Here is a 22,937-nt window from a genome sequence, read left to right on the forward strand (position 1 = left end):
ACCTAGAAGCCACGTTTGATGACTGTAGATTAATTAGTTAATTAATTATAGGCAAAAATGTTGAAATTGCGTCGATATAGCCACGGGAACTGTGTGACGTCACATCCACCGAAAGTCGTCACGGCATTCTGAAAATTGTCACAGAATGGTCGGAAAAACGTTGGATTTGTGTCAATATAGATGGAGAAGTGTGTAATTAAGCGTAATTAACACTGAAGATTCCCGAAAGATGTATAAATAGGTATCAAAACATAGCCACGGGAACAGTGTGACGTCACATCCACCGGAAGTCGTCACAGCATAGTGTTCTTGGCTTTCCCCTCTCAACACTTTAGTTGCCAAAGTGTCCTCGCTATTTTTAGGCGCAAGGACAAGGTTCTTCTGGTTGAAAGAGTTCGCATTGGCGTAATACTCATTGCTCTATCCACTTGAGTTAGAATATTTTTTTCCTGGCAAATTTCAGAAGTAGCTAGTACGTTTGTCTACCGCGCATGTTGTCGGTAGTTAAAAATTTCGCTGCTGCAGGCAGAGAATAATTACGGGGTTTAATCTTAACAAAATCTAATTGGAGAACTGTGCTCGCTTCACTCACTCCACGCAGTTTCTTCGACCATAATGCAGAAAGTGTAACACCTTTCAGTTCTTTGATCATTGCTGAATATTTGCCAATCCCTGATTTGGATTTAACAAAAGCGGCTTCTCATATAAGCGATCACACCTGTCTGTTTAGGCTTATATATTGTGAGTGTGTTGAACAAAACAGATAGCCAGTTTTTGCTTAAGAAATTTTTCCAACTGTAGTGTTTTGCTGCTTGCCGATTCAAAATTCCGGTGAATAATGGTCAATGCATAAATATGCGGCATTCATACGTGCGTTGTAATCTCTGATGTATGATGGTGGCCGCTATTGAGTGGTGCATGTACTATGTGTGACCACTAAACCCGGCGCTCTGTGCGCAGACGATCCTGGTCGGCGACAGCGGGGTGGGCAAGACGTCGCTGCTGGTGCAATTCGACCAGGGAAAGTTCCAGACGGGGTCCTTCTCGGCCACCGTCGGCATCGGCTTCACGGTGAGTCTTCTGTCCATCCTTGCCGCTAGGCATTCGAACCGAGGTCCTGCACAGATTAAACTCCTTGAAGCAGGGAGCGCGCCGTAAGGATATGAACTTGAAAACAAGACGGGACAGCGCAGTCATAGGGGAAGTTCGGTTGGTACGACGGATAGCTCAACATTGCGTTCAGGACAAAAGTTTGGGATTTATTTGTTTCCCTTCTTCTTTGCTCTGAGGTGGGGTTTTCTCAGGAGTTCCCTTGCAGGCATTTGTACAAGAATGCAAATTTCTCAGACACGCTCAAAGCGATCAATAAGTGAAAGCATGAAAAAAAGCAAACAACGGTTTAAACACCAGACGATTTTAAAGGATTTCTTATCCATTTCCATACTGCAGTTAGTCCCCATCAGCATCTTCTCGAATGGGATCCGCCAAATGGACGTCTGGCAATTGAATCTGGCGGCATTTGTTCCAGATGTCATTTTTCCTCTTTTTTTAACCCGTACAATCTCTGCCGCATTCTAGGGGCTTGTTGGAACTAGCAGTACTATTCACACTCTGAAATGCCCGCCAGAACGCATCAAAGTTAAGTTCTGCTTGAATGGAGAATCAAATTGTTTCTCAGCACGGTACACTTTCACGAGCTCTACGCATTTGCAGGATGTCAACTTTTGGCGCCAAAACTGCGCGCGACCTCGTGTGCTTATTAGGTGGCGCCACCTGGCCTCATAGCGCCGAAACGGAGTTTCAGCGCACGCGCAATGAGGCCGCATCTGACTCGCGCTTCGGCACAGCGCCGCGCGATGGCGGCACCATATTACGGCTTTTCCCGCTTGTTATTTTATGACGCTGGCGGCCCCAACGTGTCGCCGCCGTTGCCTAGCGCACTGAGCGTCTGCTCGTGGCAGTGTTGGCAGTGTCGATCACGGCGCTCTACCAAACAGACGTGACGCGCGGAAATCATGGCGTCTGCTGCACGACTGTTGGAAGTCTCTTCGCTTTGCTGCCTGCCGTGAAGATTTGGTTCTCGTGAAAGTGCGATCGTTGTCGTTGCCACTGTGTGTTGTCGTGTCTGTCAGTCTAGTCGACGACGCTGTAGACGCCCCGGAGGCGGCGTGGAGGAGTGTTCGCGACGACAGCAACGTCCGCGATGTCGTCAAACCCCGCGTCGCCCGTGTCGCGGACTTCGACGGCGCCGAGCTCCGGGCGCGCGTCTCCGGCCCCGCCGATGCCCGCCTGTCCACCGCCCGTCGCCAACGGTAACGGGCCCGCACTGCGCCGGGCAATGCTTCGCCATTCTTCCATCAGCAGCGTCGAGTTCTACGACGTGGCCTTCAAGGTGAGTGACTACAGTGCACTCAGCCTGGGGTATACATTGTACTGCCTCTTCCATCATTTTGTCGTATCATAGGCCACTCCTTTCCGAAGGTTGTGGTATCCTGAACCGTTCCTCGGCATATGCCACTCCTACCTTCCGCTGAAATGTCTTCTCGTACCTGCTACGGCATGCATATGCCATTGCTACTTCCCTGTTGTACCTTGAATTGAAGAAAATAGCGCCAGAGCATGCAAACCACGAAAAGACAAGGACGAGACACAAAGCGCTATACACATCGTGGACGCGACATGCCGAGCAAGAAGGTACAAAAAAAAAAAAAAAAAAAAAATAGCGCTTTGTGTCTCGTCCTTGTCTTTTCGTGGTTTGCATGCTCTGGCGCTATTTTCTTCAATTCAAGTATGCACCAACTCGCCCAAGAAGAAGTGTTAATACTGTTGTACCTGTACCCTGTTTACGAATACCCCCCCCCCCCCCCCCCCTCCCTCCTTTGATCTCCTTTCGTAGTGCCTCCGATTGCCATGTGTCCACTGTTTCGTGTGTACTATCCTGTCAACGGCCGGCACGCATCAGCCATCGATCGACTCAGTTTTATGACTCCTTAGCTTGTCGCTGGGAGTCAGTGGGCGGAGTGGCCGACCGTATGGAGTATTAGTGCGATTGCCTTGCTAATTGTGGGGCCCTCAGATGTATCCCTCTGAGCACTACTTCAGTTTAGAAGCACAAATAACGCCGCTCGTAAAAGTGTCCTTAGACAGTTCATCGCTATTCTGTAAGTATCATACGGACTGTCTAAAGATGTTTTCGTGATGTCTAGCAGATATGACACTTGCGAGCATTTCTGCATCGGTTGCCGGAAAGCAAGAGTACGCGCTGACAAATTATCTTGCCCTTGACAGCGCACCAGGAAACGGTCTAGTTCACTTAATTTTAGACACCAGCCACTGAGAAATTTATCTCAACGCTAAGGCTTCCTCGTCTTGTATTGCTTTGCGTCGTGACACTGTTCCGTCCCGCGCGACCACCGTGGTTAGTAGCCATTATTAAAATTCCCATCTCGCTCTCTCTGCTGGAAACTGCTGCAATTAATATGAGTCATAGCCCTTTATCAGAATTCCTGCTCGTTCGAAAGGGTCGCTGACCGCGTGTAAACCCGACCGGACTACTAATAGCGCACGGTTTCTAACGATAAACCTAAGCGCCTTTACCGAGTGAGCGAGTGCATGCGACATTTGACCACCCGCGCGTGAAGGACACCGCTGTGCCGTAGTGAAACTGAGCTTCCACGATTTAAGTACGCCGCTTCGGAAAACACAATTTAAGGCTCAAAACAGTGACGTGCTGTTGCGGCACGCCGTCTGGCCTCTCGTGCTCTGTGCTATTGGATGCATATGTAATGTAGCAACTCTCTGTCACACTCCTGGCGTTTTTACACTGTTCACAGGCGGTCCGTTCTTTTGTATACCAGGTGTTGCAAGGAAGACTTTCAAAAATTTTCAGAAATATGCTAATTGGGGTAAAATTATGGCTTTCGCGGCGTAGTATTACCAGTGTTGGCGGACACTTGAAAACCGGTGAATCGTCTTTGGTAGTAAGCTGGTTGTTTTTAGTAATTAACTTTTTAACTACTATATTTAGGTACTTAGTTGCAATTAGAGATTTCTAGCCGGTCGTTAGTAATAGCCAAACCAGTTTTTTTAATTTCGAAAACGCGATTACCCGTGGCTCTGTGGCCCGACAAAATTTGGCTTTTATCACTAGCTACATGCACTGGAAAGGTTGCTTTGCCTGCATACTTTTCGAAAGCGCATGTATTTCGGCACGATGTAGCCAGATTATTTTCAGATAGAGGAGGATTATTTCGATAGAGGAGAAATTCGAGGCCCGTGTACTGTGCGATGCCAGTGCACGTTAAAGAACCCCAGGTGGTCGAAATTTCCGGAGCCCTCCACTACGGCGTCTCTCATAGCCTCAGTCGCTTTGGGACGTTAAACCCCATAAACCAAACCAGTTAACCAGCTTACTACTTAAGACAATTCAGCAGCTTTCTGGTGTCCGCCAACACTGGTATTACTATGCCGCAAAAGAGATATTTTTGCCCCAAAGAGCCTATTTCCAAAAATTTTTGAAAGTTTTCGCTGAAACACCTGGTATTAACGCTTAACTTCATCTGCAAGCTTCAGTCTGTTTCTTGCTGTGAGCGTCGACCTCAACTTGTGCAGGGGCACACAAAGCTTAATCGCATTTATACGCCTGCGCATGCTGTGTAAGAGGAAATCGACGGTAATGCTTGCGGTGATCCCTTAAAGTCATCATAATGTGACGAATGATTCCATTGTACTATCGGGGACAAAGGTGGTGTACTCCACGCGGCAGGAGTCGGAGCAACGGAAAACTGCGTTGCAACGCCATCTACAGGCGGCATCTGGGATCGAGGCAGCCAATGCGTGACCTTTATTATCAGCAGGCATGTCGCTTGGCTCGTTTCAATGTTTCGTGCTTTAGCTCGCCAAAATGCCGCAGTTTTCCGTTGCTCCGGCTCCCGCCGCGTGGAGTATACCACTTTTGTCCCGATAGTACGTACTGTTTGATACCTAATGGCGAAAAGAAGCAAAAGCAAAGATGCGCAGTTACTTCCTATATCCGAGAGGGTCATTGCACTGTGCCCGCGCTAAGCCCTGCCACCGCAACAAGCGAGGCATATACCAGGCACGCACGTTCTTTTTTTTTATTTTGCAGTTGGGGTGTCTGCCGCATGTGGCTTTGACACCATATAAACGCGACCACGTTCCCCTCTCTACTTAGAGTAGCATGCCAGCGATTTTTAAACGCCGGCTAAATTCTCTGTATTTCGTTAAAGTCTCTCTCTCTCTCTACCACCTGTAGGTTTGACGCATCCCTGCATGAGACCGTGCATGGGTGCACGTTTCGTGCACGTCTTTCTCTCTCTCTCTCTCTCTCCTTAGTACCCTTCCTCATGGTGCGGATGACGCTTTTGAGGTGTCCACCGTGAGGGATGTAGTTAGTGTGGAATTCCTTTCCTCACAACGTTCCCCTTCGCATCTCCAAATCGCAGTAAATCTTAGCACAAGCCGAAACTTCAAGCGAAATGCAAAAGTAAAACTTGTTCCGTAAGATGTCGGTGCGCGTTAAAGATTTCCAGGAGATAGACATTATTCCGGAGCTCATAAGTCATTGACGCTTGCAGACAAACACATACTTTCACACTATATCAGAACGCATGTCCATTCTGCGGAGAACGCAGAAACTTGTGTCACACAAAATGGGCATGTAAAAAAAACAAACAAGCAATACCGAAAATACCCAGCTTCACCACGAGTACCAATCTGTGCGCCGAAATTTTCCCCATGCCATCTTCCCCGGTCATGCCGCTTTGATGCAGTAATCAGTCTAAACAGTGGAGAACTTTAGCCGAACTGGCGCTAAGGTCAACTTTTCAATGTTTCAATGTCTAATTATCGACTTTTCACTCTTCTGTCAATCGGTATATATGCATTCCTATTTTACATTGCCCATTCCTGTTAGTTACTTAGAAATGTTTATGGTACCTCTTTAATTGGCTCACCTTACATGCTTAATGTCATGTGTTTTTGTAAATGTGAATGTATCTTGTAACCTTGGCATGTGTACATATGTAAATAAATTTTTTCTAAACACTTTAGCCGAGAAGTAAAATCCGCAAAATCTTTGTCGCTGTAGTGTCGAGGACCGGACGTCGCCACTCATGGTGCAAACAGCTTTAAATGTTTGAGTTTATAGAAACGCTACCCGATGGGCACATCTCCCTTAGACGTCCAACAGATGTCCTAAACGTCCACAGGACGTCCAAGGCAGTTTCAGTGCCAATTGGGATGCGAGAAACACACCGAGGTAGGAGAAGTATGGGCGAGTGCGGGAGACCACCGTATCACTATTTCTCACCATCCATCACACTATTCGTTACAGCGGGTGCGACATGCCAATACAATACCGGTCGTTTCCTGCCTCTCCCTTATTATGCCCTGACAAAGCGTGAGCGGCAAGCAGACTAATGCGACGGCTTGCCGACTAAGATGAATGCTACGACAAAAGTGAACAGCTACTTCAATAATGTGCCGACGGGCGAGCGCCGGAATGACACATTACCGGCGCGTACCGATTATGTCAGGATGTAATACATTACGACACAGCACTTCCTTTTCCTTTATCGCATCTCTTCGCTTGTACTACCCGAGACAACCGTAACTGCTGGCGAGACACGTGAGAGGGGACCTTTCTTGCTTTTATTGAAAGAGCAGTTACTCATAGGCATCCACCGAAACGCAGTCATACGGCTACACAAAGGAAAGCTTTACAGACTTGCTTCGTGAACAGCTTGGTTTCAAATGTCGCTTCCCAAGGAGAACAGGTAACTGGCCGAATATTGGAAACGGCTAGATTCACCCCTGGTCCTTTGTAGGGCCAGCCATTGCAAATACATTGCCAATATTGGGACGACGGGTTCCACTCCGCTACAGGTGCTGTTTCAATGTTTATGGGAATTCTCCATGGAGGAGTAAATTCATAATAAAGGAGTCAGCTTTCGCAGAAACATTGTGTAGTTGAACAATATTAGCCCTGGTTCGGGATTCGAACCCGGGACCCCGTTATGAAATTCGACTCGTCGTTGTGGAATTCCTTGAACATTTCAGTTGCGAAGCGCAGGCTGCTTTTGATTTGGTTTATTGGTTTATGTGGGTTTAACGTCCCGAAGCAACTCAGGCTATGAGGGACGCCGTAGTGGAGGGCTCCGGAAATTTCGACCACCCGGGATTCTTTAACGTGCACTGACATTGCACAGTACACGGGCCTCTAGAATTTCGCCTTCAAGAAATTCGGCCGCCGCGGCCGGGATCGAACCGGTGTCTTTCGGGTCAGCAGCCGAACGCAGTAACCACTGAGCCACCGCGTCGGGGGAAACCAAGCTGTTCACGAAGGAACTGGCAAGAATTTTTATTGGTCGGTTGATACTTTGATAGTTTCGTTTTAGAGAAAGTAGGAAGATCGCTACGTATGCCTGGCACTTTGAAGAGAACGAGCTGTCAGTGTGATTGCGTCATCATTCGAGTGAAGTGTTGTTGGGATTTGGTTGGGAACTGGTGAACGCTCTTGACCTGAAACCGGGATCGTCTTGATGGAGATTTCGTCCGGTCATTTACTTCAAGGAAACTGCGAAACCGCGAAACATTCTCCCGGCTAACACCATAACGTCTCCACGGGTTTCTGATACTCGCTGCAAGAAGCGATTTTGTAGCCGCTAAGTACGGTGTAAATTCATCGGTTTTCAGAGGGTCATTGTGCTCGTAGGCATAAAATGGAAAGTAGATTGAGAAAACGGTCGAGCCTGGAAAGCGAGCGGAGACCTGTTCGAATTACGGTTAGCTCGAGTTCAGTTGGCGCCCGAATAATATCGCTGAATGCAGGTGACGCTGACGGGACCAAGAGCACTACTTCGAATAAAGCGGAAGTTCGAATCAAGCGAATTTGAATTAACTGTGATTCCACTATTGAAGTCGCGTAGAAACCGCGCTTCGAACCACCGCTGCTGTTATACAGCCAATCTCATGGAACAAGCCATATTAAGGCGAAAGCCTTGAATGCCTCATCGTTGTCGACGAAAGGTTGTCAGCAGAGGTGTCACGCTTTTTATAGTCAGACCAAAAAAAAAAAAAATCTTTGTACACGGTAAGATTTGAACCACTGTCCTCCCGTTCCGCAGCCGAGCGTGCTAATGGCTACGCTACTTCCTGCCAACGCACATGTAAATCTCCTTGTCTAGGACGCTGGAGAGTGTTTGCAGAAAGGCGTCGAAACAGACTGATGCCTCCCGAACGCCCTCCAGTGTCTCCAGCATTTAAGATTCACAAACAATTCTGTACTTAATTTACATCTTAACCACACGTCAGTTACACAAGCAGCAACACTGCGCTAAAGACTTTCGCCTCACCGCAGTTTAGCCCAGCAAAGTGCCCCCCCCCCCCCCCCCCCCCCTCCTGGATGTTTTTATGCAGCGATGAAACAAGCAAACTCGACCAAACCCCCTTTCTTTTATTTTTTTTTTTCACATCGTATTTGTCACAACGCGCTAAATGTGTGCACAGAAATTTAGAGGCAACATCATAGGCTGCTTTTAGAGCGGTCAAGTATAGCCGGATACAACTCAAGAAAAAAGCGGCTTTTCCCTATAAAAGGACCCACTTCCAGCCAATGGCGTCGGCTGATTCTCATTCCCTTGCTAGGTGGGGCTGTCCCCTTTCATGTGTCGCCCCCCTGCATTGTAACGCTAGCAGAGTCATGATAATCAACCGACGCCGTTGGCTGTAAGCGAATCCTTTGACGGAGAAAAGCCGCTTAGTTCTTGACTTGGTGTCCGACTTCAGTGGCGTGCGCTTCGGCTAACATAAATGCGTGCAGTGTATACACAGGACCAGGAAGTCGCTTTACATGAATAGCCTCTTCGAGACTTGCGCGATTAAAAACGGAGGCAATGTTAAGCAACACATCAGCGATGGGAACCAATGCGGGTGGACATCACTTTTATTGCAAACATCCTTCAGCCAGAGCGTCATTTGTCTAAAATGTGTTTTCGAGAAAAGGGTGGATTCAGGATTACGGTCGAAGGCGTTTCTTCGACACGGAGTGCAGTCTGGTGAGGAAGAATTACGTCAAAAGGGTTCATGACCTTTCTCCTGAGTTGCCGTCGGATATCGCACGCTCTCTGGAAATATAGATCAGATGGATGGATGTTTGGGTGGAAGATAGGAGCCTCCCCTTTGAATCGGGATGGTGGCAGTCGCCACCATGCTCGGCCTTGTTTCTTTCTATTTCTTTAACCGTGTTATAAATTGGTGTGTAAATTCTAATTTTCTTTAAATACATTTGTAATCCTACTCTTCTAACCTTATGTAACCTCTCTGCTTTTGAGCCACAAATATTCCGATCGCCTGTTACTAACTTCCACCGCAGTTTTATTTACATGACCATTGTTATCTCTAAACCCTAGGGCATCAGGGAGAGTGACTGTGCCTGCATCGACATCCGCATAGATGCTGTCACGTTTGAGTATAAGATGTTTAATAGTTTCTACAGATTTACCGCACACTGCACATCTGTCATATTCTTGGTTAAATTTTTTTTTGTCGCTGCATTGTACGGGGGGCACTGATCGAAGTTCCTCTTCAGTGTAATCTGCAGGACGTCCCAAAACAAATATACACTTTTTTATATTAATAAAACAACGTTCGCTGGCTTTTTCCGACACGTCACACAGACAACGGTTAACGGAAGGGACAGAAACACCCTTTCTGTAGAGCCATGTAGTATGTTTTGACAGCGAGCGCTTCCGTGTGCAACTAAAAAGAAAAATGTTGTGGTGCAGAGAGCGATCAGCATTTTTCGCACCCGTGCTCCGTTGTGGTACGGAATGGTATTCATTACAGGGGAAGTAGGTTGTTTGTGGAGTACCTATTCACAGCGCACAACCAGGAAGTGGCACTTGAAAAATGTGGTATACGCCTGGGTGTGACACTTATGCAACCGCGCAAGTGCTTTAGTAAAAATGACATCCGGAGTGCGTTTCTGCAACGCAAACGTTCCGGACTTCCGCGTTTTGTCGTGTTTACGTATTCTTTTTGTGTCGTGTGATCCTGTTGTGTAAAGTGTGCAGGCAGTGCGTTCCGGATGCTTATTTTCATCCCGTTTCTCCGCTAATATTTTGCGTATCCTTTCTGAATAATCTCTGTCGCGAAGAAACTGACAAGATATTTTCGCCAGGCGACAGATTGTTCATTATGTTTTCTTGCGAAAGCACACTACGCTAGTCGCCGAGCCATTTCGCGGAGCTGAGGCAAGGCCATACTGCGCATGCGCGAGGACGGCGCACAGCTGGCGCGCCGCCGCCGTCGCAGCGCGGGTGACTCAGAGGTGCCGCCGCCGCGCTCGCCAGTTGCGCATGCCCAGTAGCGGCGCATAGCTAGCGTGCCGGGGCCGCCGCCGCTGCCGCGCGCTCTCCATCGCCTCTCTCTCCACTGGCATTTTAAGTATTATTTTTATTTATGAATAAAAATAAATTATTTAAATTAATTTAATTCATTAATTAACAATGATGAAATAATAACTAATCTATTTAATAAATGATTTTAATAAGTACATTTTTATTTATTTACTCTAAGCCTCTTTCAGCCTTGTGTAGAACAGCGCTCACAAGAATACATGAATAGTTCTACTGAGTGCTTCTCGTAAATACCAATAAACATACAAGCGGACAGCAACAAAGACAGAAAAAAAAAATCAGAACACAAAGTACGAGAACACAAGTACAGTTATCGATCAAAATGCAAAAAAAAAGAGGTATACATTCCGGTCCCCGATGTCACGGTGCTTATCAGCAGAACAAACCGGAATGATGATACGTTATAACCTGACAGCGACTGCAGGCATAAAATTCCAACGTCGACACAAACACCGAGGCACATCGTACCGTAGACATTGCTTGGCAAACAGCCAGCGGGGAAAAAAAAAGTGCTTACGAGTGGGAGGCCGCGACGGAAACGGTCGAACACATTCCCTGTAATCATTATTTCTACTTTAGCGAAGGTCAGGCGCGTTTTAGTAATTTTTGTGCATATCTATATGGTCATAGTAAAGCCGGAAGAGGAACTTAGAGCAAGCCACCTTTCGCGGAATAGGCAAAGTAGGCAAATGCGGATGGTATTTACGCCGTAATGTAAAAAAAGCAAAGTACTCTTCTCATTCTGCGATCCGCCGCGGTGGCTCAGTGGTTATGGCGCTCGGCTGCTGACCCGAAAGGCGCGGGTTCGATCCCGGCCGCGGCGGCTGAATTTCGATAAAGGCGAAATTCCAGAGGCCCGTGTGCTGTGCGATGTCAGTGCACGTCAAAGAACCCCAGGTGGTCGAAATTTCCGGAGCCCTCCACTACGGCGTCCGTCATAGCCTCAGTTGCTTCGGGACGTTAAACCCCAATAAACCAACCAACCATCTTCTCATTCTGGAAGCATTCTGTACTCTTACTAATGCATTGTTGAAGCATTTAGGGTTTTCATTCCAAACCATGCCTACGCTGTTCTCTTATTGGCCTTATTAATTTTTGTGCACGATTAATTTCGGCGTTTCTATGGGCGGAAAAAATAATTACGGAGCGCGCTTAGGACTACATACGTGCTTTGAATGCGAAAACATTGTTTTCATTTTTGTTTTATTTTATTTTTAACTTTCTTAATTTTTTCTCCCTTTTTAATGAGACTCCTACTGATTAGCGTACAGTCGTAAGGCAACGCATATACTGGGCTCTCCTTCGTCCATCAAGAGCCAACGCGGTTCTGTGGCCTGTGGTTTGCGTGCTCGCCTAGCATGCAATGTGCAAGTCCTGCGTTCGATTCCCTGCGCCTACGGAAGAAATTTAATTTTTCTTTCATACCACAGTGACGTCATCTGGGATTTCTGGGACCACTGCTGCTGGTCTACGCCGACTCCGTGTTTCGTTACCGATAAACCTTGGATACAATGCTTTCGCATTAAAAAAAAGGAATCACAGGATGGTTATGAGTGCGTAACTCGAACAATGAAGAAAGAAGCGTGACGCCAGGCCGCGAGACCCTTGTACCCATCCTTGTCCGGCGGTGGGTTTCGGACCAGCGACCTCCCGTAGCCAGTGCTGACTCCCACCCTGTTTCCCTTTTCCATTTCACTCTCCATAGTCTTCCTTAAAAACAGAGCGGATTTACCTTAAATTGAATTACGAGACACCGAGCGGGCCATTGAGGTCGCCGCCCGCCAGCCCATGGGCTGGCGGCCATCTATAGTTGGACACAACTCAAGAACGTAGCGGCTTTTCACCGTCAAAGGACCCCCTTCCAGCCGTACGGCGTCGGCCAAGTATCATGAGCCTGCTAGCACGACGGTGCAGGTAGTGGCCGTTGAAAGGGGATTGTCCCGTCCTTCCATGGTCAGGGATAGTCCCTTCCCTGTACTGCCACCCTCTCTCTGCATTGTCAGGCTAGCAGGCTCATCAGAATCGGCCGGCGCCATTCGCTAGAAGGGGGCCCTCTGACGGGGAAAGGCCGCTACGTTCTTGAGTTGTATCCGACCACAGTACGTATCTCCACAACCTGCTCTAAACGGTGATATAAATATTTCACAATCCAATCCGTATCTCCGTTTTGCCACTCTTCGACGCCCACCCTCTCCTTCCTCCTCTCCCTGAAACGGGAGAGGATGTTTACCCCTCTCCACTTTTCCACCTGCCAACAGAGGCTGGCGGCAGATGGCGGCGCGGACGGCGACGACGACGACGGCGTGAAACTGAGGAACGAACGAGCTTATAACAGCTAACGGTGTAATAAGCATCCGGGCTGTCCATCCCGTTCACGTTGCACAGATTTCGGGCGCTATCTTCTGTCTGCTCGTTTGCGTCCTCAAGCTATGAGCGCGTCCACGGGCCTCCCATCTCTGAGCCGTCACCTGCAAATGGAAATGGAATCGCAGCTGTTAGCAGATGAGCAGCAGGAGGATACATGCTCGACGCATTTAATTCAGGTGTGAAAAGAACGCCAGCCAACACTTAGATCACGTTGAGTTTCGGCATCTACTTGGTTCTTTCATTTGCAGTGACGGCGGGCGAGTGCAGCTTGGGTTTTTAAAGGTGCACTAAAGAGGAATCTGAACTCGTCTTTTTGCCGCAGGAACTCGATCTACACGTTCCGAGCATTCTTAGAAATCTCGGAATTATTGGCCTGTGTGGCCGATTTTCCTAATTTAAATCGGATTAAACGTCCCGGCTCCCGCCTTTTTTTGAACTCACCGCTGACGATAGGAGGAGTCAACCAATCGCGTGGAGTGGCTTTCAGCCAGTCCCATGTCGGCTTGCCGTCCTGCCATCGGCGGAGTGGCACGTAGCGATCGGCGAAAGCAAAGAGTCCACGTGTATTTTTTATTTCCGTGGGCCTAATTTGCGGCCTAATTTGAGACTATAGTCTCTGACTGGATCTATTTATTCACGGAAACCTCAAAAACACAATAAAAGCGAAAGTGAAGCCGCCACGCGAATGCCTGAAAGGCACTCCACGAGTTAGTTGACTCGTCCTACCTTCAGCTATGAGTTAAAAAGAAAGCGGGAGCCGGGACGTTTAATCCTATTTAAATTAGGGAAATCGGCCGCACAGGACAATAATTCGCAGTTTCTAAGAATTCTCGGAACGTGTAGATCGAGTTCCAGCGGTAAAAAGACGAGTTCAGATTCCTCTTCAGGGCACCTTTAAGCCCTTGTATTGTCGGTCGACGCCGTCACTGAACGCAAACCGTGGGTGTATAGGAGGGGAGAAGCTTGACACAGCATCGGAATACCGCCTCTGGTCTGCACGATTAGTTATTTGAGTCAAACTACCTGTCCCCGTTGTAAACAACGTGCTAACGTCGAGCCTGAGATTAGCAGCGCGAAGCGCTGTAGTGGTACGCGTCTATTTCAGTCCTGCGAATGTAGCGGGGCTGACGTCATCAGTCGCCACCAAAACATTTCGCGCGCTCTCTCTCACTCTCCCCCTTTGAATCCGGATTTATTTATTTCATTTAATATATGGCTATGCCTCGACAGAGCGAAGCAACGGTACGAAATGATGAAACAAAACAAAATAAGCAGCGTGACTCGGGGCCGAATGACATCGTTTGTGTTGACGAATTCCGTTCGTTAATTGAACGCGGAAAGAAAGAAAAATTTAATGCACCTGTGCTAGCGATGTACTGGGTTAGTGAACCGGTATGATGAGGGCCTCGAGTCTCTGGTTTAGTGAACTGGTATGATGATGAGTCAGCAAAGGCGAGGTAAATGCGGCTGGCGATGTAGTGGCAGTGCTTTAACGCGAAAACATTACTAGTCCCATTACGATGTAAGCCGGCGGCGTGTGTGTGCACTTGCAGATGGTACAGAAAATCACAGCGATGACAATAACAATATGATCAGGTCATCAAGCGGCTGTAGGACGCACACAGCAAGCCGAGCACCTCTACTTGAGACAGTTGACACCTTCAGCATACCATGTTACCGTTGCCGGTACCGGAGCCCACGCGTAGCCAATGCGCATGCGCAAATCGCATTGACGGCACCAGATGGCGACAGGTACCCAGGGACCAATCAGCGCACGCTCACCGGCGGTGGGCGGGCTTGCGGTACTCCGGTAACGGTAACACGGTATGCTAAAGTTGTAAGACACCTTTAGCATACCGTGTACCATGTTTCCGGTACCGGAGTACCGTGAGCCTGCGCCCAATCAATGCGCATGCGCAAATTGCCTTGACGGCGCCAGATGGCGCCACATACCCGGCAGCTGTGCTCGCGCCCGCAGCGTCGGAACCAATCAGCGCGCGCTTACCGCCGGTGGGCGGGCTCCCGGTACACCGGTACCGGTAACGCTAACACGGTACACGGTATGCTAAAGGTCCCTATAGAAACCTTAGCATATCGTATCTCGCGTACCGTTTCACCCTTACCGTTACCGAAGTACCGGGAGCCCGCCCATCGCCGGTGAGCGTGCGCTGATTGGTCCCGATGCTGCAGGCGCGCGCGCAGCTGCCGGGTACCTGGCGCCATCAGTGCATCGGCTCCGCCAAGTTTTGGCTGGAGCCACGGATCTTCGACCGCAGACCCCTTCAACACAGCCGCGTCTGGCTTCCCGAAGACGGCAGCTACCTGTGCATACCTCTCGCACACAGGTGGGGCAAAATTTAGGCGATTTAGGGCCGATCTTCACTTGGGTATCGTGGCGGCGGCGCTAGGCCTAACGTCTACGCCGGCGCCCGGCCGTGAGTGAGTCGCCCACCCGCGGCAAGATGGCTTCGCCAAGCTTACAACGTGGCTACGACCCGGACGCCATGGCCTGGTCCGAGGTTCCAGCAAATCCAGCGCCTGATAGCCCGGACTCTGCGCCCATCGAGAACTTGAAGTTATTCAAGCTAGTGGAACGCCGCTCCCGCAAGCGGAACGCTAACTCCAAGAAAGCGGACGCCACGTCGCCAGGCCGCTCAACACGGCACAGCGCTGCTGGGCGCGCTGCAGCGCTTCACGGTGGGCCCCAGGGACCTGCTTGGAAACCAAAGCGGCTTCCGCGGCTTCATCCCGAAGACATCGTTATCATCCTGAAGCCCCGGGTGACCGTCGCTCTGAAGGATGTCTTTCAACATGGTGAGCTGGGAGCAGCGTTCGCGGCCTACCTGGGCACCAAGGCCGCAGCATCGCTCAGCCTGCTCCCCACATGGGAGCAAAACCTGATCGTGGCAGGCACCCGAGAGCCGCAAGTCGCAGACAAGCTATTGCGGGACTTCGAAGTAACAACACCGAAAGGCCAGCTCTCTATGTACGGCCAGTTGAAGCTCACTGGTGACGTGTGCCGCGGCGTTATCACCGTGGCCAAGCACGAGACCAGTGAGTCTCTGCAAAACAAGATCCAGTGGCGTGCTGGAGAGCTTGCCGATATCCGCAAGCTTGGAAAATCAGACGTCGCGGCGCTCACCTTTGTGGGCAAAGTGGTGCCGCGATACGTTCATTACAACTCAGAAGTCACCCTTGTGCGTGCCTATAAGAAAACGGTCCCGGCCTGCGTGCGATGCGGTACCGTGGGACACCGAGCGGACACATGCCCCTGCCCGGATCAAAAGTGTGGCCTTTGTGGCAGTGCGGTGTCGACCGTCGACGGGGTGGAGACACCGCATGAGTGCACTCCGTCCTGTGCAGTCTGTGGGCAAGCCCACGCCACCAACTCCCGGGAATGCACGGGGAAATTCAGGCAGCTCAAGGTGCCCGGCCGCAAGGCTAGGCGCTCCGAGTTCCCTGGAAAACAGCGACCTGGCCGGCAGCCCAGTCATCCCAATTCAGGTGCCGGTGGCGGAACGCCGCGTGGGGCTGACGGCATCGACAAAAAAAGGTCATCATCATCATCCTCGGTGAAGCCACCGCCCGGGAACAAGACTACGCCCCCACCGCCACCGCCCAGCGGCAGGGACGCTGGCCACTTCCCTGCGCTCAAGACAAATGGCGCTGCCGGCGCCCGGGCATCAGCGTCTCAACACGGCAAACAACAGGTGAGCAGCTGGGCTGAGATCGCCTCCTCCTCCTCCCATTCCCCCGCCTCCCCAGTTACCGTCTCCGCACTCGACGCGGAATACAAAAAACAAATCGACGTGCTCCGGGCACAGAATGAGCTTTTGCTCAACAAAATTCAAAATTTAGAATCAAAATTGGCGTCCGCCGCTCCGAGCCCGCAGAACTCGGACGCAATGGAGAGCGACGCGGAGATCTCGCCTGCCCTCGTGACAGCCATCTCCGCGATGGAGGAGCGATTAACCTCTAAATTACGATCTATGATCGAGACCGCCATGGACCAAATCTTGACCAAGGTCAAATCTGCCGTCCCCGCGGTAGTATCAAAACACATCTTGGACAACCCCCGCCTCCTCCGTCGGACGGGGCCCATTAGGGACGTATCCCGTCCTTCAAAATTCAACCGTCTGATTATTGATTCGGACAATGAGGACAGCTGCCCCGCTCCTTCCATCATCACCCCCTTGATGGCGCAAGTAGCTGGCTCTGAGGCAGCCAATCCCTCCTCCTCCCCCCCAAGAATTTTAAATCATGGCGAGACACCTTAATCAAAGGAGTTCCGCCATCTCCAATTCGGCCATGTCAACTTCAATAACACAGTGGAACTGTAGAGGCTTTAAGGACCGCACTAAGCGGGCCAATTTCCGCCTCTACCTTGAAACTTTCGGGTCCTTACCAGCCGTGGTTGCCCTCCAAGAGCCAGGCCTGGGCGCCACAATTTCAAATTACACGACGTTCCAACAGGACCCCGCGTCTTGTCTTCTCGTTCACAAAGACTACACAGGCAACCTAGTGGATCTCGACCTCAAGCTCGAGTATTCCTATGTAATGGTGACTATCCTACCACTCCGCCGCAGGGACCCGCCGTTGCATATACTCAACGTGTACTGCGCTCCCAAACTCAAGCGAGTGACTTTTGCGGACCTCTTTAGCCGCGCGCTAAGAGTAGCGGGCCGCGATCCCCTGCTGATTGTGGGCGACTTTAATGCTCCCAGTCAGCTGTGGGGGTATCGCAAGGAGGAGTCGCGCGGACGTAGGCTGGCGGAGCTTGCGTCCACGTTGGGCCTCACCCTCCACACGGACCCCGTCCACCCAACACGGCTAGGAAACTCCGTGACACGGGATACGTGCCCGGACTTAACCTTCACTCGCAACATACAACACGCAGACTGGCTCAACACCGAGGAGACCCTCGGTAGCGACCACTGCATCATTAACACTACACTACGCACACGCCCTCTCAAGCGTCCTAGAACACAAGCCCGTATCCCAGATTGGACGAAATTCAGGCAAAATTTTAACTCACTTGATAATACACCCATTTCCGCGCAAGGCTACACAGCATGGTCCCAACAGCTGCTGGCACACCTTTCCTCGCACGAAACACACATCCAGCTCTCAGAGGCGGTCACGGACGTGGATAACCACCTTCTACACCTCTGGGAAGCCCGTCGCAGCCTCGTCCGCCGTTGGCGACGCCAGAAACACAACAGAAAGCTTAAAGCTCGAATTGCCGAGCTTACCCAGAAAGCGGCAGAGTACGCGGCCCAACTCGCCGACTCCAACTGGGTAGATAGATGCAACACGGCCGCGCGACAAATGTCCAGCCGAAACACGTGGCGTCTCTTTCGAGCCCTAATCGACCCAACCCAAACACGAACCGAAACACAAAAACATTTGCAGCGAGCCATGCACGCTTTTCCTGGCAACACGACTCAACTGGCACAGAAACTTCGGGACCAGTATCTGTGTACAGCCCAAGACCCCCGTGGATCTGCGTACTCTTATGCAGGCAGAGAGAACACGGAGCTGGATCAACCTTTCCAGCTCCATGATCTGCGGGCGGCTCTCGCCAAAATGAAACGGGGCACTGCGCCAGGACGGGATAAGGTCACCGTCAAGCTTTTGACGAACCTTCCCGACTTGGCATACCAGTCCCTACTGGAATACGTAAATGCGATTTGGCGCGGGGACACCCCCCTGCCAATCGAATGGAAAACGGCTTTGGTCACATTTATTCCTAAAGCTGGCAAACCAATTGACACAGATAACCTCCGCCCCATCTCTCTCACCTCATGTGTGGGCAAACTAATGGAGACGATGGTGCGGGATCGGTTATCTACATATCTTGAATACAAACATGTCTTTGCGAGCACCATGTTCGGATTCCGCCCACACAGATCCGCACAGGATGTCCTCCTGCAACTCAATCGGGAAGTCCTTGACCCCCTCGAATGCCCCCATAATGACCGGGTCGTACTCGCCTTGGATCTTAAAGGGGCATTTGACAATGTAACACATGAGATCATACTCACTAACCTAAGTCACACCGACTGTGGCCTCAACACATTCAGATACATAAGCCAATTTTTAATGGATCGTCAATCCTACATTCGAATTCAAGATAGAGACCATGGTCCTTACCTACTCGGCACGCGGGGAACCCCTCAAGGCGCGGTACTTTCCCCGCTGCTCTTCAATCTGGCCATGATGCACCTGCCGGCCCAGCTGAGTGGTGTCGCCGGCGTGCAGCACGCCCTGTACGCCGATGACATCACTCTGTGGGCCACGCAGGGCAGCACAGGGGATATTGAAACCAGCCTGCAAACAGCGGCGACGATAGTAGACCGCTACGCCCGCCGCTGCGGTCTTCAATGTTCCCCTCAAAAATCGGAATTTGTGCACCTCCGCCCCTCACAGAAGTGCACAACTAAAATATCTCTTTCTCTCGAGAGTGGTCCCATACGCGAAAGTGATGAGATACGGGTACTCGGACTCTACATCCACAAACACAGGCGGCCAGACACTACATTGGCCAAACTCCGTAAGGTGGGGGACCAGGTGGGCCGCATGGTCCGCCGGGTTTCCAACAAACGCGGAGGGTTACGAAGTAAGGATGCCTTGCGGCTGGCAAACGCCTTCGTAACTAGTCGAATTCTCTATTCGACTCCTTATCTCCACCTACGGAAACAAGAGGAGGATGCCCTTGAGGTCATCCTTCGCAAAATTGTTAAACGTGCCCTTGACCTCCCCATCACTACTTCGAACAGCCGGCTTATGGCCCTTGGGGTGGTGAATACTTTCCGGGAGCTCCGGGAGGCGCACCTTACAAACCAGTACACGCGTTTGTCGCTAACGGAGTCGGGTCGCCGCCTTCTTGCTCGACTCCATATACAACACACCCCTCCAATGGAAGACAGGTTTCGCATCCCGGAACTGTGGAGACGTGCCCTCCACGTGCGGCCTCTTCCAGCAAACATGTCACATGAAGACCATAATGGTCGGCGCCTGGCACGAGCGGAAGCGCTAGCCCGATATTATGGCAACAAAACAGGTGTATACTACGTGGACGCCTCCGGCCCTCACCACGGGGGATGGTACACGGCCGCGGTAGTTCACAACAGCAACACAGTTAACGGCCTCACTTTCAGAGCCCGCAGTGCAACACAAGCAGAAGAGGTCGCGATTGCTCTCGCGGCCTCACATTCCAATTCAAAATACATAATTACCGACTCGCGAGGGGCCTGTCGGAACGTCGAACAAGGCAGCACTCCCTTCCTAGCCTATCGAATATACCAAAATTGCATACGGGATACGGACCCCGCACACCGTCACCTCTTATGGGCCCCTGCTCATCAGGGGTTGGCAGGAAACGAGGCAGCAGACGCAGCCGCCCGCGCGCTCTCTCACCGGGCTGTTTTCTCCTCCCCACCTGATCAGGAACCCGATTTTAATCCGGTTTATACGTTCAAAAATATCGCAACCTACTTTCAAGATAGCCATCGCCTTTACCCTAGCCCATGTAAAGGCCTCAAGAAGGCGGATGAGCGGCTTCTTCTCCGCCTCTTCACCAATACATTGCTGTGCCCGGCAGCACTAAAACATTTTGACCCCTCCTTTAGCGGCAGCTGCCCGCACTGTGGTGCGGTGTCTTCGGACACCTATCACATGGTGTGGGCCTGCCCCTCCAACCCGGCCATTCCCCCTATCCCCAACCCAACCCGGGAGGACTGGGAGGCGACCCTGCTCGGCTGCCACGACTTACAGGCCCAACAAGCCTTGGTCGGGCGCGCTCGGGCGGCGGCTACCGCCACTGGGGTCCCAAACTAGGGACCTCCACCTAGTGTTTGTGAGGATCGGTCCCTTACGGGCCGATCCAAACACCTCCTGTTCTGAATAAATGTTTTCACCACCACCACCACCATCTGGCGCCGTCAAGGCGATTTGCGCATGCGCATATGCTGCGCTCTGGCTCCTGGTACTCCGGTACCGATTACGGTTACACGTTTAGCGGTATGCTAAAGGTGTCTAATCATATACATGTTGTTCGTCTATATATACCCTTACTGGCCGACCTCAATGGGGCGCCAGTTTTCCCGACAACATTCGCGCCAAAATTGTGGCGCAACCGTTTGTCGTACACCGTCCCGGGTGGTGTGATGCGATTTCTCCTTGCATATAGCTTACATATGCTGGTCAAGTTGGAAACTAGTTTGCGACAGGAATTCGAACCGGCGACATACGCACCTTCAATTGTATGCCTTCCCAGGCTCTTTATTGAGGTGTCCACCGAGATGTGAGATAGCTACTGCGCCATTTTCTTTCCTCAAAAACCAGTTTTATTATTAAAATTGTAATGCAACCGTTCGTCGTACTGCGTTACGGGTAAGGGTGTCACACGCACGCGCGTGTGTTTGGGTGGTTGTTAATGCGCCCAGGGACAGTAAGCAGTGTGAAGTGTCTCTGCCGAAATTTTTATTTAAGTAATAATAAAAGAAAGTCTAGTTTGTGCGATGGCGTTTGATCTGGATAGCTGCTGAGATCGGGGTCGCCAACGGGCCAGTCCTAGAGTTAGGCAGTCGACCCGCGCGCTTAGGGGGTCGTCGTCATCTTAAAATCGAACCGATAATGTTGGCTACGCTACACTACGAGGCGAAAATATTTTCCTTCTTATATGAAGCAGTTTGATACCGTTAGCTGCCATAAATGGAACGGAATCAATTTTCACGTGAGGCGAAAACATTTCATTGTACGGCAGCTGCTGGGATCCCACCACTGTCAAACACGTGTTGCGGAACTGTCAGTCGCACAGAGCGGCGCGACGATGAATTTTTCTCGACATCACAGAAAACATACGAACTCGACCACTCTGAGCGCAGGTTGGAATTCACGAACCGAAGCCATCCTATGAAAGCGAGTGGGGCCCAAAGCCACAATCGCTGACTACGTGTTTTGAGACGATACAATGGGGAAATAAATACTAGGCCACACTCTTTGAGGAAGAGGGGCGAAGAAATGGCAAGTACGAACGCATTTTAAGGACTGACCTGCAGCACTTATTTAGAACGGGAAGGAACTGGAGCATCATGTTTTTTTAAAAAATAAAAATCGAAAGGGCTGTTACAGTAACTAGCAACTGAAATAATTACTGAAGGCGGACGTATTCAAATGGTCACCGAGGACAGATTTAAGTTGGCCTATATACACAAGTAACTGCATTCCAACGACAAAAACGCTGCTAACACTGAAAACGGAGGTTTTTTTGAGGAAGAAAAGGATAAAAAAACTAAATACAGGTGTCGCCACTATACCGGCTCATTTTCAAGTAAAGTGCGGGGACGCCAAGGCTGAGTTTTTTTTTTTTTGGTGCGGGGGATGCCCGGCCAATCACTTCCAAATGAAGAGTCATTTCCGGTCTAGATGTCATGAGTTGCAATCGAGTGGTGGGGAAGGTTGTAAATGCAACTGTCTCAGGAATGAATGAGTCTCTTGCAGCCTGACAGACACCAACATAGCCGTACAGAAGCCTATCTAGACCCGATTTTTGCTAAGAACAAAAACTGCGTGAATATATTCTGGGTGTTCCTTTCAAGGCGAAAACATTGAGTGAAATCTCGTGTTTTATTCCTGGGTGTAGTCGTGCCCTTTCGGCTGTTACAAAGACTATTAGGAATCAGCTATTGACGGATTACAAGTCAAGCAAAAAGCAGCTTTTCTCTGTCAAAGAACCCTCTTCCAGCCAATAATGGTGTCGGCCGGCCCTCATGCATGGCTCTGCAATTGTGACAATGGATGGAGCGGCGTGAGAATGCAGGGAAGGGATTATCCCCTTTCATCTGCCACTCCCTGCATTGTCAGGCTGGCAGAGCCATGCATGTTCACGGTGCAAGTTTCACCTGGGCAGTGTGAAGCGCTCCCTTCAGTACCTGGCTGAATGTTTTGTACTGCCAAGCTGTTAAGCTTTTTCGCCACTAGACGCGCCTTTGTTCTTTCCAAACCATCGAGCTGGCGTGGCGGAGTGGTTAGCATGCTCGTCTCGCACTCCGGAGACCCCGGGTTCGATTCCCGAACTCGACTAATTTCCTATTTGGTTTTATTTATTTATCTGGCCTGATTAGAAAG

General features: G+C 50.4%; 1 protein-coding gene across 1 annotated transcript in view; it reads left to right on the forward strand.

The window, feature by feature from the left end:
• The first annotated feature begins 1,954 nt into the window (after positions 1 to 1,954).
• The window catches only part of LOC149348982 (ras-related protein Rab-37-like), a 137,953-nt gene continuing 116,970 nt past the window's right edge, over positions 1,955 to 22,937 (forward strand). Inside the window, exon 1 of the mRNA XM_089541073.1 lies at positions 1,955 to 2,392. Within this exon, the coding sequence (XP_089397199.1) occupies positions 2,204 to 2,392 (189 nt within the window). The 5' untranslated portion in view covers positions 1,955 to 2,203. The remainder of the gene's footprint in view (positions 2,393 to 22,937) is intronic.

The sequence above is a fragment of the Amblyomma mixtum genome, chromosome 4, assembly GCF_055824585.1.
Source record: "Amblyomma mixtum isolate Tamu chromosome 4, ASM5582458v1, whole genome shotgun sequence".
NCBI classification, from domain to species: domain Eukaryota; kingdom Metazoa; phylum Arthropoda; class Arachnida; order Ixodida; family Ixodidae; genus Amblyomma; species Amblyomma mixtum.